General features: G+C 40.8%; 2 protein-coding genes across 3 annotated transcripts in view; both read left to right on the top strand.

Annotated features, from left to right (window-relative positions):
* Window positions 1-8,154, top strand: part of glsl (glutaminase like) — a 31,617-nt gene extending 23,463 nt beyond the window's left edge. The window contains exons 14-21 of the mRNA XM_085780513.1: window positions 309-375; window positions 458-508; window positions 2,041-2,217; window positions 3,179-3,310; window positions 4,224-4,316; window positions 4,401-4,462; window positions 6,101-6,241; window positions 8,048-8,154. Of these exons, the coding sequence (XP_085636639.1) occupies window positions 309-375; window positions 458-508; window positions 2,041-2,217; window positions 3,179-3,310; window positions 4,224-4,316; window positions 4,401-4,462; window positions 6,101-6,241; window positions 8,048-8,129 (805 nt within the window). The 3' untranslated portion in view covers window positions 8,130-8,154. The remainder of the gene's footprint in view (window positions 1-308; window positions 376-457; window positions 509-2,040; window positions 2,218-3,178; window positions 3,311-4,223; window positions 4,317-4,400; window positions 4,463-6,100; window positions 6,242-8,047) is intronic.
* A 5,108-nt stretch (window positions 8,155-13,262) lies between these two features.
* Window positions 13,263-14,276, top strand: part of prr5l (proline rich 5 like) — a 30,656-nt gene continuing 29,642 nt past the window's right edge. Inside the window, exon 1 of one of the 2 annotated variants that reach the window (XM_085780644.1) lies at window positions 13,263-13,314. The gene's annotated coding sequence lies outside the window, so the exon portion shown is untranslated. The remainder of the gene's footprint in view (window positions 13,315-14,276) is intronic. The other variant, XM_085780645.1, reaches the window with a different exon arrangement.

Here is a 14,276-nt window from a genome sequence, read left to right as displayed (position 1 = left end):
ACTGAACTGTAGATATCTGTAATGACAAACCCCATAGGCCTACACATGAATGGTTACAGTGACGTCATTTGTCCTAGGAAGAATGTAGTTGCGGATATCTGAAATGTTCTTTTTGACTAGAGGTAAAACTGAATTACAGATATCTTGAATAAAAAATCCAACTATTCAAAATGTAATTACGACAAGTCAGAAAGACGTTGTTGATATCTACAATGTTAATTCCGGATATAGTCAAACTTAGCTTTTAAATGTTAAATCCACTCGCCATATACACACAGTTGATCATCCTCTCTGTGTGTGACCTCCAGTTACCATGGCAGCAGGTCGTCCAGCGTCCGGCTCCACGCTCTGTCCTTCTACCTGCAGGAGAAGAAGGTGAAGTGAGATGGTGATGTTGTCATGGCAACGGGTCACCGGTGATGTCACCAGTGTCTCTGACCAGGTTCCTGTGTTTCAGTGTTTTCCAGAGAAGACGGACATCAACGCCGCTCTGGACCTGATGCTGCAGGTACGAATCGCCGTGGAGACCTGTTGCCGTGGCACCGACTTCACCTGTATGAGACTTGTTGTGACATCACAAAGTGACAGGAAGTCCTGACGGCTGGTTTTAAGGCTCAGTTTCTGAATACAGGCTGTGTGCATTTCTCTGTGGACTGAGGCTTTGATACTTTCACAGTATTAATATAGAACCTAGAGCTGCTTTATAATCACACTACACATGGACATCTACCTTTATACTGTATGGAGCTTTAACACAAACATCTACCTTTATACTGTATGGAGCTTTAATACAAACATCTACCTTTATACTGTATGGAGCTTTAATACAAACATCTACCTTTATACTGTATGGAGCTTTAACACAAACATCTACCTTTATACTGTATGGAGCTTTAACACAAACATCTACCTTTATACTGTATGGAGCTTTAACACAAACATCTACCTTTATACTGTATGGAGCTTTAACACAAACATCTACCTTTATACTGTATGGAGCTTTAACACAAACATCTACCTTTATACTGTATGGAGCTTTAACACAAACATCTACCTTTATACTGTATGGAGCTTTAATACAAACATCTACCTTTATACTGTATGGAGCTTTAACACAAACATCTACCTTTATACTGTATGGAGCTTTAACACAAACATCTACCTTTATACTGTATGGAGCTTTAACACAAACATCTACCTTTATACTGTATGGAGCTTTAACACAAACATCTACCTTTATACTGTATGGAGCTTTAATACAAACATCTACCTTTATACTGTATGGCGCTTTAACACAGCATAAATTAGCATACGGTAATCACCAATATTTCAACAACTGCTTGGCTGATCTGGGCAATATTAGTGTGGTTTTAGGGGTTATTGATGATGCTGAATCCATTTCTGACATTTTCAAAATTTAAAATGGCTGTCTAAACCGGAAGTGACCAGATTTAATTATTTAATTAGTTAATGTCCAACCAGCATCCTCTAAAACTTTGGCTTGATCCATTAAAATCGGCCCACTGGCGGTTAAAATCTGGCAGCCATTTTGAATTTTGAAAATGTCAGAAATGGATTCAGCATCATCAATAACCCCTAAAACCACACTAATATTGCCCCAATCAGCCAAGCAGTTGTTGAAATATTGCCCATATAGGCGATTATGCTAATTTGTGCTAATTGTGTCAATTAGTACCATACTATATATTTCTAACATAAAACTTTGGAGTAGGCTACTCAACATTTCCGGGTTCACAATGGGGCTCTATGGGCTGGCAAGTAGACTATTAATAGATGAACAAACTCTGAGACTCTGACTCTGGGGATTTCTTGAGTCTTCTCTAATATTCTGTCTTTACTGGATGATGAGAGACATGTTGACGTCTTTGCAGCAGAGACTAAACCACTGTGGACTTTCTGTCTCAGTCTCATGTTGCTCATTAATTAAACTCAGTTCTGTTTTCACTTGATCTTAAGAAGACGTTTCTAGATGTTTGACGTCATAACGACTCGTGTCTTCTCCTCTCCTCTGTGTGACAGTGCTCCTCCACAGAGGTCACCTGTGAATCTGGAGCCGTCATGGCCGCCTCCCTGGCCAATGGGGGGCTCTGTCCGCTGTCAGGTGACCAGGTGTTGTCCCCGGCGACCACCCGCAGCATGCTGTCCATGATGCAGGTTGCAGGGATGAAGGATTACTCCTCAACCTTTCACTACAAGGTCCAGACACCATCACACAGCTAATACAATATTATTTATTACACTATTATATTATATTATATTGTAAACTTGTTTATTTGATTTGTTACATCATCACTGCAGGGTTCATTTAAAGGGATAGTTCACCCAAAATTGAAATTTCCTTCTCTGAGTTACAGGGGGTCTCGGCGTAGCAGTGCATGTCCATATAACGGCTGCAAATGGATACCAACTGTCTTCGTAACAAAAAGACACACCAAAAAACATCCAAATACCTCCATAGTGCTCGTATGTAATGTCCGTCTTGTATTGAAGCCCCGAAATGCGAAATTGTCCAGAAAAAATTAAATAAGTCTATATTTCAAGCTTGTTTTGTAGCGGAAGCTCCTCTTCCCAGTTCGTCCAAATTTGACGAACCGGGAAGAGGAGCTTTGAGAAGCTTCTGCTACAAAACAAGCTTGAAATATAGACTTATTTAATTTTTTTCGGGACAATTTCGCATTTCGGGGCTTCAATACAAGAGGGACATTACATACGAGCAGCATGGAAGTATTTGGATGTCTTTTGGTGTGTCTTTTTGTTACGAAGACAGTTGGTATCCATTTGCAACCGTCATATGGACATGCACTGCTACGCCGAGACCCCCTGTAACTCAGAGAAGCCACGGAGGACTCTGAAACTTCTCCCAGCCCTTAGTCCACATGAGGGGGAGGAGATAATGAGTGAGTGAAATTTCAATTTTGGGTGAACTATCCATTTAATCTCTCCTCTGTGAGCAGCTGCAGTTTGCGGCTGTTCTTTAGCAGACAGCTCCCTCTGGTGGTGACACCGTGGTATCTGTGTATATATCTGTGTGTGTCTGTGTGTGTGTGTGTGTGCGTGTGTGTGTGTGTGTGTGTGTGTGTGTGCGTGTGTGTGTGTGTGCGTGTGTGTGTGTGTGTGTGTGTGTGTGTGTGTGCGTGTGTGTGTGTGTGTGTTGCAGACGTCTGTCCCGGCGGTCTCCAGCAGCCTGGGCTCTCTGCTGGCCGTGGTTCCTGGTGTTTTGGGTCTGATGGCATTTTCTCCGGAGCTGGACGCCTGTGGAAACCCCTGGAGGGCCGTGCACTTCTGCCAGGTAACAACCTGAAACAGGAAGTAGATGTTCACTAACCAGGAGACAATTCAATTTAATTCAATTCAAAAAACTTTATTGTCTATCACAAGTACAGAATCAATCAGGAAGTGATTCCATCTTTAATCTGAGTGGGTTTTATTTAATTGACAAATTTAGGTTTCTTCAGGTTTATAACATTAAGTGAGTGTAGATGTTTATTTTAAAGTCCCATAAAGTATAAGGTAGATGTTTGTTCTGCTTGAAGGTCTAGTTGGAGGTCTAGCTGGAGGTCTGGAGGTCTGGAGGTCTAGTTGTAGGTCTAGTTGGAGGTCTAGTTGGAGGTCTAGTTGGAGGTCTGGAGGTCTAGTTGGAGGTCTGGTTGGAGGTCTAGTTGGAGGTCTAGTTGGAGGTCTGGAGGTCTAGTTGGAGGTCTGGTTGGAGGTCTAGTTGGAGGTCTAGTTGGAGGTCTGGAGGTCTAGTTGGTGGTCTAGTTGGAGGTCTAGTTGGAGGTCTGGTTGGAGGTCTAGTTGGTGGTTTGGTTGAAGGTCTGGTTGAAGGTCTGGTTGAAGGTCTGGTTGGAGGTTTGGTTGGTGGTCTGGTTGGTGGTCTGGTTGGAGGTCTGGTTGGAGGTCTGGTTGGAGGTTTGGTTGGTGGTCTGATTGAATGTCTGGTTGGTGGTTTGGTGGAAGGTCTGGTTGAAGGTCTGGTTGGTGGTCTGGTTGGTGGTTTGGTGGAAGGTCTGGTTGAAGGTCTAGTTGGTGGTCTAGTTGGAGGTTTGGTTGATGGTTTGGTTGAAGGTCTAGTTTGAGGTTTGATTGGAGGTTTGGTTGGAGGTTTGGTTGGAGGTTTAGTTGGAGGTTTAGTTGGAGGTTTGGTTGGTGGTCTGGTGACAGAACAATAACAGAGTTTAACATCTGGACTCTTGTGTGTGCAGGAGCTGATCTCGACGTTCCAGCTGCACAGCTTCGACATCCGGACGCCGTTCCGACAGGTCCTGGCCTACCGGCAGTGGAAGGCCGAGTCTGAGGTCAGGGTCTGAGCTGCTGATGATGTCACTTCCTGTCTGCTGGGTCATGTGACATGTTTCTAAACGAGCTCCTCTCCTCTGCAGGGATACCAGATCATGAACGTCCTGCTGGCGGCTTTCAAAGGAGACGTCCAGTCCCTGAGGAGGTAACGGGAACATGGGCGCCGCCATAGGTCCGATCCAAACCGGAAGTCCCAACCGGAAGTTGGTCTTCTTCCTGTATATTATTCGCCGCTCTGTTGTGATCTACCTAAAGTTTGTAACCGAACTAAAGTTTACAATCCGCCAATAAACGAGAATTTAAAAAGTATATATACAGCTCTGGAAAAAATAAAGAGACCACTCACAATGTGAACCTGACGTCACGCCGCTTTGCGTTGTGGGACGTCGGCGCCATCTTTGGAGGAACGCAAACGTAAACAGAGAGTGGGGAAAACGGAGGAAAACGAGCAAGAAGAAAAAGAGATGAGGAAGACGGACAAAAAGAAAAAAAGAAATGGAGAAGGGGAAGGGAAACGAAGGAGGAACGTATCGTGATAAACTCAAATTTAACGAGAAACAACGGTACACAGAAAAACTACAACTTATTAACGGTGTCGATCCTACGTTTTGCCGTTAAGGGACTGGATTCAAGACTTTGGGGGACTTTTTTTTTGTAGAGACGAGCAAGTGTTTACATCCGCGATCCTCCAAAGATGGCGCCCAACGTCCCACAATGCAAAGCGGCGTGACGTAACTTCACATTCTCTATTGAACTCCAACACAATCACACCTCACTCTACGTAGCTGATCACCTGAACCAAATCATATACAGCAGTAGTATATGAGGAAGAAAGATTATAAATAAAAAACACTGCTGCGATTAAAAATTGGGATTATTCCACCAATTGATTTCTAAACTCTTCCTAAGTTTAAAAAGTAGTGTTGTGTTGTTTTACAATTAATATGAACTTGTTTTCTTTGCATTATACGCTAAGGTCTGAAAACACCAGAATTTTTTTTGTTATTTTGACTTGTTGCCATTTCCTGCAAATAAATAAATGCTCTAAATGACAATATTTTTATTTCCAATTTGGGAGAATGTTGTCAGTAGATTATAGAATGAAACAAAAGTGTTCATTTTACTCAAACACATAGCTGTGAATAGTAAAACCAGAGGAACTGATCATTTTGAAGTGGTCTCTCCAGAGCTGTATTAAACCAAGTCGATATTGAAATTAAAACTGAAAAAGTATAAAAGATTTATGGCAGACAAGAGCCACCGCTGTAATCCAATCCCCACCGGAAGCTTATGTTCTTTGTGTATATTTTTCGCCGCTCTGTGCCGGTAATCTGATCTACCTGAAGTTTGCAATCCACCATAAAACGACAATTTAAAAAAGTATATTTAACCAAGTAGATTACGGAGATTAAAACTGAATAAGTATAAGAGAAGACAGGAGGACGTTTGTCTTCTCGTGTGTTTATTTTGCATGAAGTGGCCGGATCTAAAACACTTCATTCACACAACTTTGCAGTATGTAAAACTGAGAAGTTAATTTTTTCATTTAAAATGTAATGTTTCATTGATTTACAATTAATCTATTATATTATGTACATAATATAGATATAAATAATATAATATAATCAATAAGATACACGAAAAAAAGTACAACTTCTGGTTGGATTGGAGCTCTGGTGGCGTCCGTGTCCCTGCAGACGTGTCCTCTTGAAACAAACAGGAAATGAATCGACAACATTTAGAATCAGAGGTGTATTGTTTCTTCTTCTGTGGTGTTCTGCAGGTACTTCCTGTCCGGTGTGGACGTTAACGGCGTGGACTACGACGGCCGCTCGGCGCTGCACGTGGCGGCCGCCGAGGGTCACGCCGAGGTCGTCCGCTTCCTGCTGGAGAACGCTGCAGCAAACCCCGCCCTCAAGGACCGGTGAGGCCCTCTGATTGGTCCACGGGTCGAATCCCTCCGCCGCCGCTTAGACTAGATCCAGTCACTGGTTGTGGTCCTGTTCCATGGGCGCAGATCCCGGGGGGGACGGGGGGGACATGTCCCCCCTAATTTCGGAAAAACATGAATTTTCCCCCCCAATAAAAATACCCCAAACTATTCAAAATTTAACAAATGTATTTTCAGACTTCACATTCTTCACATCTAAAAAGAAATGATTGAAATGGTGGAACAAATAATGTTTGACAAATATATTTCTGACTCCACATCCCACCTCTGGTCTCTGGTCTCCTCCACTATGATGCAGATGAACGGGTAGTTTCTTACACAGACGCTGATGACATCAGCAGGCTTGAAAAAGACAACCCCCTCAATCTTAGGGCTTCATATTTTGATATTCATCCATATCAATTAATTATGCATAAAGTTCCATACACTGGGAGAAAAGGAAGATGGGGAGAAGAACTGGGGATCTGGGAGGGTCGGTGGGAGGCGAAAGATAAGAACGTGAGCAGATATTATATGTCTGAGACCCTTAAAATTATGATTCACTAATATAACAGCAGTGATACGCGCTGTTGGCTGTTTAGGACAAATAAAAAAGAAAGGTAGCCTATAAGCACAATAAATGATTCCCTGTGCAGGACTTTTTGAATGATATCGTGATCCTCTGCGTAGTTGTATGAGTTGCATATGGGCAAAAAAAAAAAAAATCTCTTTTGTGTCCCCCCCAATCCTGGCATCGGATCTGCACCCCTGTCCTGTTCCCAGTTCCTGTTCTAGTTCCGATCCCAGTCGTGGTACTGGTCCTGGCTCTGATCCGTTCCTGGTTCCGGTTCTGGTTCTAGTCCCTGTTCTGATTCTGGTTCTAATCCCGCTTCTGATTCTTATTCTACACTGTCAAAATGTCTCATTTCTAGTCAAAACTAATCTCTTTCCACTTAAAATAAGACTCATCACCTAAAAATGAACTTGTTTTTAGATCATTTTCACTTGTTTCAAACTAATTTTCACTTGAAATAAGTAGAAAAATCTGCCAGTGAAAGTAAGTTTTTAGTGCTTGTAATAAGAAAGAAAAACTTGCTCCACTATCAGATTTTTCTACTTATTTCAAGTGAAAATCTGCTTGAAAGAAGTAAAAAGTGTCTAAAAACAAGCTGCTTTTAATATGATGAGTCTTATTTTAAGTAGAATGAGATTTGTTTTGACTAGAAATGAGACAAATGTTCTTGGTAAGATTTTGAGTTTTTGCAGTGTGGTTCTGGTCCCAGTCCTAGTCCTGGTTCTGGTCCCGGTCCTGGTCCTGGTCCTGGTCCTGCTCCCAGCTCTTGCTTCCGGTGGTTCTGGTTCTGGTCCTGAAAGAGAGTCCCATTCCTATAATAACAGCATCTGGAAGTAGCTGCTCGTTTGTGTGTTTTCCCTCAGTGACGGTGAACTGTCCCCTCTGGGCCACCGTAGGAACGTGACCTCCATAGTGGTCTCCATAGTAACGGCTAAGGGTCTGATAGATTGATGAATTTATTTGTCCTTTACAAGGAAAATTGTTTCACCATTTCGTACAAACGGCCTCGAGAAGTGCAGACAAGTCAAGGAAAAGGACCACAGGAGTGTGTGTCCTTAACCATATTACATTCATTTACATACATTCCCACATTTCATACACCCACGAATACATAGAAACATAAAACATAAAACCACCACACCCTGCTTAGTTTCCCACATTTACATGTACATTCCCCATGATTATGTTCTTTTCCTTGGTTTCACTGTAGTTCTGTGTGTCACCAGGTGGGGGAGCTCCGCCCTGCAGGAGGCCCGGAGACACAACAGACCCACGGTGGTGCAGCTGCTGCAGGGAGCAACCGTCTGACCTGGGATCAGATCACTGGACTCAGGAGGAGGAGGAGGGGGGGGGTATATGTTTTATTGATCTAAGTGCATTGATCTGATGGTAAAATAACTCAGTTGTTTTCACATAAATAAATTTGTAAAACTTTTACAACGAGCTTCTTCTGTGAATCAGCCCTGTAAACTCCACACTGGTTAACTGGTCACTAACTGGTTATGTTTAGGTGAGAAAGTAGCCGTTTAGATCAGCAGTGTGTCGTTAACTTGTCTAAATACCAGCTGTTTACAATTTTGTTCGGACGAATTTGGCGCTACTCAAGCTAGCCGTTGTGACCAACGCACTTCTGGTTACTTTCACAAAATAAAACACCTGTTGCCCTTTACATACAGAAAACCATGACGATAGAATTTGTGCTTTTACTTTGAAATAGGAAGCTAACCTACCTTCGATGTAGCTAGCTTGAACCAAAATAAAGCGTCTTTGAATCCTCCGTTTTGACCGATCTCGTCCCGTTAGCGGCATTTGACCGCTCAAGATGCCTTACCGGAGAGTTTTGTAGCTCTGAGACGAAGATCGGCCCGCCGGTTTCCGTTTAGAGTTGCTGAAGAGTTTCTCTGATGACTTTAGGTGGAGGCAGGCTAACACTACCCATACACTTCCAGTGTTTGAGCTAAGCTAATTAGAGACTTTAGGTGGAGGCAGGCTAACACTACCCATACACTTCCAGTGTTTGAGCTAAGCTAATTAGCGACTTTAGGTGGAGGCAGGCTATACACTTCCAGTGTTTGAGCTAAGCTAATTAGCGACTTTAGGTAGGAGGCAGGCTAACACTACCTATACACTTCCAGTGTTTGAGCTAAGCTAATTAGCAACTTTAGGTGGAGGCAGGCTACACTACCTATACACTTCCAGTGTTTGAGCTAAGCTAATTAGCGACTTTAGGTGGAGGCAGGCTATACACTTCCAGTGTTTGAGCTAAGCTAATTAGCGACTTTAGGTAGGAGGCAGGCTAACACTACCTATACACTTCCAGTGTTTGAGCTAAGCTAATTAGCGACTTTAGGTAGGTGGCAGGCTATACACTTCCAGTGTTTGAGCTAAGCTAATTACGGCGATACGGCTCTATCTCCCTTGTTACTGCACGCACAGTCGAAAGGATGGTGTCTATCTGCTGGTCATGGACTCGGGAGTGAGGCAAGACACGGAAAAAAAAAAATGTTGGCATATCCCTTTAACTGGTCTCTAACTGGTTAACTGGTCTCTAACTGGTTAACTGGTCTCTAACTGGTGTGAGAGCAGCCCCCCCCCTCCCTCCTCCAATAGGAACTCTTGTTGATCCATTGAGTGATTGATTAATATTCTGCTCATGTTCTTTTCTATTGATGAGAGGAAACAAACTGCTGCAGTTTCCAGTGAACAGACTGTGGCTGTGGGTCCTTGAACTCATCGTCATCCTCACAAGAAACTTTATAACTTCCTCCTGTCATTTTAAAAACATGAAACATGAAACAAACAACAGTTTAACAGGAAGTGAAGCAGCAGAGCGGCGACAAACAGCCGGGAAGAAGAAAACTGAACAATGAGTTTCATAAAAATATGTAAAAACAACAAAAATAAATGTTTTATAAAGAGGAAACTGATTAAAAGTCAGTGTAGAGAATCTTTTCCACACAACTCCCAGACAGAACCTTTCACAATAAAAGTATCAAAACTATACTTACTATAAAAGAAAAGAGTAAGTAAGTAAAAAGACAGAGGGGTAGAAAGAAAGAAAGAAAGAAAGAAAGAAAGAAAGAAAGAAAGAAAGAAAGAAAGAAATAAGGACATAGACAGACAGACAGACAGATAGATAGATAGATAGATAGATAGATAGATAGATAGATAGATAGATAGATAGATAGATAGATAGATAGATAGATAGATAGATAGATAGAGAAGAATGAAAGACAGAGAGACAGAGAAGAATGGAAGACAAAAAGACAGAGAGACAGACAGAGAGGGTAGATAGAAAGAAAGAAAGAAAGAAAAGAGTAAGTTAGTAAAAAGACAGAGGGGTAGAAAGAAAGAAAGAAAGAGAAAAATAAGGAAAGAGATAGACAGACAGACAGACAGAGAGATAGATAGATAGATAGATAGATAGATAGATAGATAGATAGATAGATAGAACGATAGATAGAACAATAGATAGATAGAACGATAGAACGATAGATAGATAGAACGATAGATAGATAGAACGATAGATAGATAGAACGATAGAACGATAGATAGATAGATAGATAGATAGATAGATAGATAGATTTGTCCTGTAAGAACTCATATAGCCCTTTCAGGTAAATGTAAGCAGTCAGAGAAAGACAAAATTATTAAGTTCTGGATTCAGTTTCTGGTCTTTTCTCTGACCTTTGAAAAAGTAGGTAATCAAGTAAAATATTGGTCATTTGAACAGTTATTGACAATGAAAGGGTTAAAAAAAAAGAGAAAAGAAACGTGTGTGTGTTGTGAAACTGAAAACAAGAAGACACAACTACAACTACAACTACAACTACACACTGAGTCCTTGTTTTGTTTTCAAACTCTTATTCTGAAAAGTAACTAAAACCCCATGATGCTGCTCGGTAACAATCAGTTTTCCATCTCCAAAATAAAGTTTAACGGTTCCTCTGAAACTTCTCTTTCATGTTCATCATCTCCTCATGAATATTCATGAGATGAACTTCTCTCTGGACCAATGGGAGACCGCGTGCTGCGTCAAGCTGAGACCACAGCCGTACCGGAAGTCACTGGCGCTCCTTCACAATAAAAGTAAAAGGGCCGTCAGTGAAATATTTCCTGATTTCATAGATTTTTTTTTCTTCACAATGATTCAAGAGGAAATCAACATGAGTGAAGTCTCTATGTTCAGTTCATATTCACCACCTGAGGAACCTGTAATTAAAATATAGGCTATTAATCAATAAACTGCTGAATTAATGAAACAAAAGTGTGTATATTGTCTCACAGTGGTAAAACAGAAACAGACAATGATATTAAAATGAGTGGAAACATGAAAAATATACAAGGAAAATATTTCAGTATAGTGTTTAATGTAGACATGGAGAAACCAGGAGTGTTATTGTGATGTTGCACAGTTGCGTATTAATCACTGCACATATAGAAAAGAAAAGAAAAGAACTGTGGGGTATTGCTGTTTTGCTGTTTTTCTGTTAACACTGTGAACACACTCCACCCACAATAACAGACACACACTATGAAGGACAAAATGGCATTAGCATAAACAAAGAAATAAAAACTCAAATGCAAAATAAAGTCATTTTTTGGTGAAATGTTTTACTTCTGTTTCCATGTTTCATGTTTTCACATTTCTGCTTTTCTTTATTCAGTCACGTAGGCTACTTCTGTGTGTGTTTGCTGATAGATAGATAGATAGATAGATAGATAGATAGATAGATAGATAGATAGATAGATAGATAGATAGATAGATAGATAGATAGATAGATAGATAGATAGATAGATAGATAGATAGATACTTTATTCATCCCGAGGGAAATTCAGTTTCTCAGCTGCACAATAATCATCATCATTCAACAACAACACAACAGATCAGTTCATAAAATTAGTGCATAGACTAGAGAATAGAAGGATAATTAAGAATAAAAGAAATTCAAGGAAATAAATAATAAAAACAGTGACAATAAATAGCCCATGGTAATACAAATGCAGGGTTGCAGTGGAGTGCATACATGTGTGGGACATCATTCCCCTCGTTCCATGTCCATTTATATCTATATATACCGGTATATATTTTTTTATATCTCTTTTAATATCTTGGTTGCCCTATATTTAAATATTTATATTTATATATTATTTTCACCAGTCCACTACAGTGTGCACGGCATGTGTGAATGTGTTTGTTTGTATGTAGGCTACTGCTGCTGTAACCCTGCGAATTTCCCCATCGTGGGATAAATAAAGGCATACTTTACTTTACTTTATTGGACAGGTGTCTGAACATCTGTAGGCTATAAAAACTAAAATGAGTTGGGTGAAAGCCTGAAAACAAATGTATAATGTTTCTTTACCTTCATTTATTTATAATTGATTTAATATATTCACTGACATAATATGTGCCTGTCATTCTCCTCCTTCATAACAGACTAACAGACAGGTTTTCTTCAGTAGGCTGTTGAGGACTTTTTTTTTTTTTTAAGCATGTGTTTAATAGTTATGGTTTGCGATTTACAGCAAATCAAACAAGACATTCTTACACGCAAGAAACAGAGCAAGCTTTTTCTCCCTATTCTCAAAGTTCAAAGTTCAAAGTTATCTTTATTGTCCCAGTTGGGAAATTGATTTGCAGCCGGGATGTCCAAAATACATAAAAACCTACAATACCAATAAATAGCTACACATAAAACACACACACAGAGCAATCAAACTCTGTTAAGAAAAACAGCACATAGAGCAACACATCCAACACATAGAACACATAGCTAGTGTCTCCCTCCATTCCCCTCGCTAAATGAGTAAAACATTAAAACTATAAAAAAAAAAGATGAAAATAAAGCAAAAAGGAAGGAAAAATAATAAATAAATAAATAAAAGTAGACAAATACTGATAACAGTTATATGATGGATTTCAAAGGTGTTTCTCAGGACATTATCACATTCTACTCCCTCAGAGCCTCCTCCTGCTGAAGCAAATTACCAACATTAACAGCATGTCTTAAACAACTTATAAAAGGTCTCCAGATGTCATCAAATAGCCTACATTAATAATGTACGTTATCTTTTCCAATGTCATGTTTGATGCCATCTCTTTAATCCACTTTTTCTTGAGGACTTTTACTCTGAAGGCCCTAACAGGAAGTGTGTGTGGTGATCTCTGCAGCTTGTCGCAGCTCGGACCTGTTGGATGAAGTGAAGCGGCGCTGCTTCACTTCACTTCAGTTCAGTTCAGTTCAGTTTCTCTGTTCGGCTGCGACTCTGTGACTGACTGGAGGAAGTGAAGTGAAGTGAAGCTCTGATCTGACACCGGCCTCTGTCTCTCCGTGTAGCCGCCCTGAGGCTCCTCATGTCCGGCCACAGGCAGCTCCGAGAGCCGCCGCCGCCGCTGGAGGAGCAGGAGGAGGAGGAGAGGAGGAGGTGAAGAGGAGGAGGAGGAGGAGCTGCTGAAGGAGCCGTTCACTGACCGCGAGACAGGATACAGGTGAGTTCTCCCGCCACGAGCCTCCACACACACACACACACACACACACACACACACACACACACACACACACACACACACACACACACACACACACACACACACACTTGAAATGACACATGACATTTTTTCATTTGTATCATGAGACTTTTATTTTATAATTAGGCTACACTCATTTCATTTCATTTCCAGCTCTTTTTTTATTTATTTATTTTTAACTCTACTTGAGATATGCAAATGAGGGGGCGGGGCTTAAATGATAAATTACAAAATAAAAGTCTGATGAGGTTAGTTAAAGTCACGTTTAAAATTTTAAAAAGCTCTTAAAGGTACATTGTGTAGGAATTCCCCCCCATCTAGCGTTGTGGTTGTATATCTCAAGCAACTCAATGGTATTTTTCATGCTGCATTCACCTGAAATTGGGCAGACGGCAGACGGATGACAGCCGCTGCACCTAACGGCATAAATTAAAATTTTAAAAAGCTCTTAAAGGGGACATATTATGCAAAACTCACCTTTTCATTGCTTTAGTATGTGTATTTGCGTATCCAGAGCGCCTCCTCACCCCTTAAACGTAAGTTTAGACAACTACGTCAACATTTTATAAACTGCCATAGTCAGAAAATGTGTCTCTTAACGAGCCGTTTTAATTTTAATTTCAATCTTTTGCTTTTTCTGACCAAAGCATGTTACTAACATTACTTTTAGACATCAAGGTGCCATGTCAAGAAGCAGAAATGAGCAGAATATGTCCCCTTTAAAGGTGCATTGTGTAGGAATTCCTCCCATCTAGCGGTGCGGTTGTATATCACAAGCAACTCAGTCGTATTTTTCATGCTGCATTCACCTGAAAATGGACAGACGGCAGACGGACGACAGCCGCTGCACGTAACGGCATAAACAATATGTTGTCATGGCGATGTGGTATTGTTTTTACCGGCTTTCTCTGGACGTCTGTAAC

The sequence above is a fragment of the Trachurus japonicus genome, chromosome 6 (assembly GCF_045865225.1).
Source record: "Trachurus japonicus isolate A0001 chromosome 6, Traja_1.0".
Lineage (NCBI taxonomy): Eukaryota > Metazoa > Chordata > Actinopteri > Carangiformes > Carangidae > Trachurus > Trachurus japonicus.
Note: the sequence above shows the minus strand (reverse complement) of the source record. Positions and strands in the feature narration are given on the sequence as shown.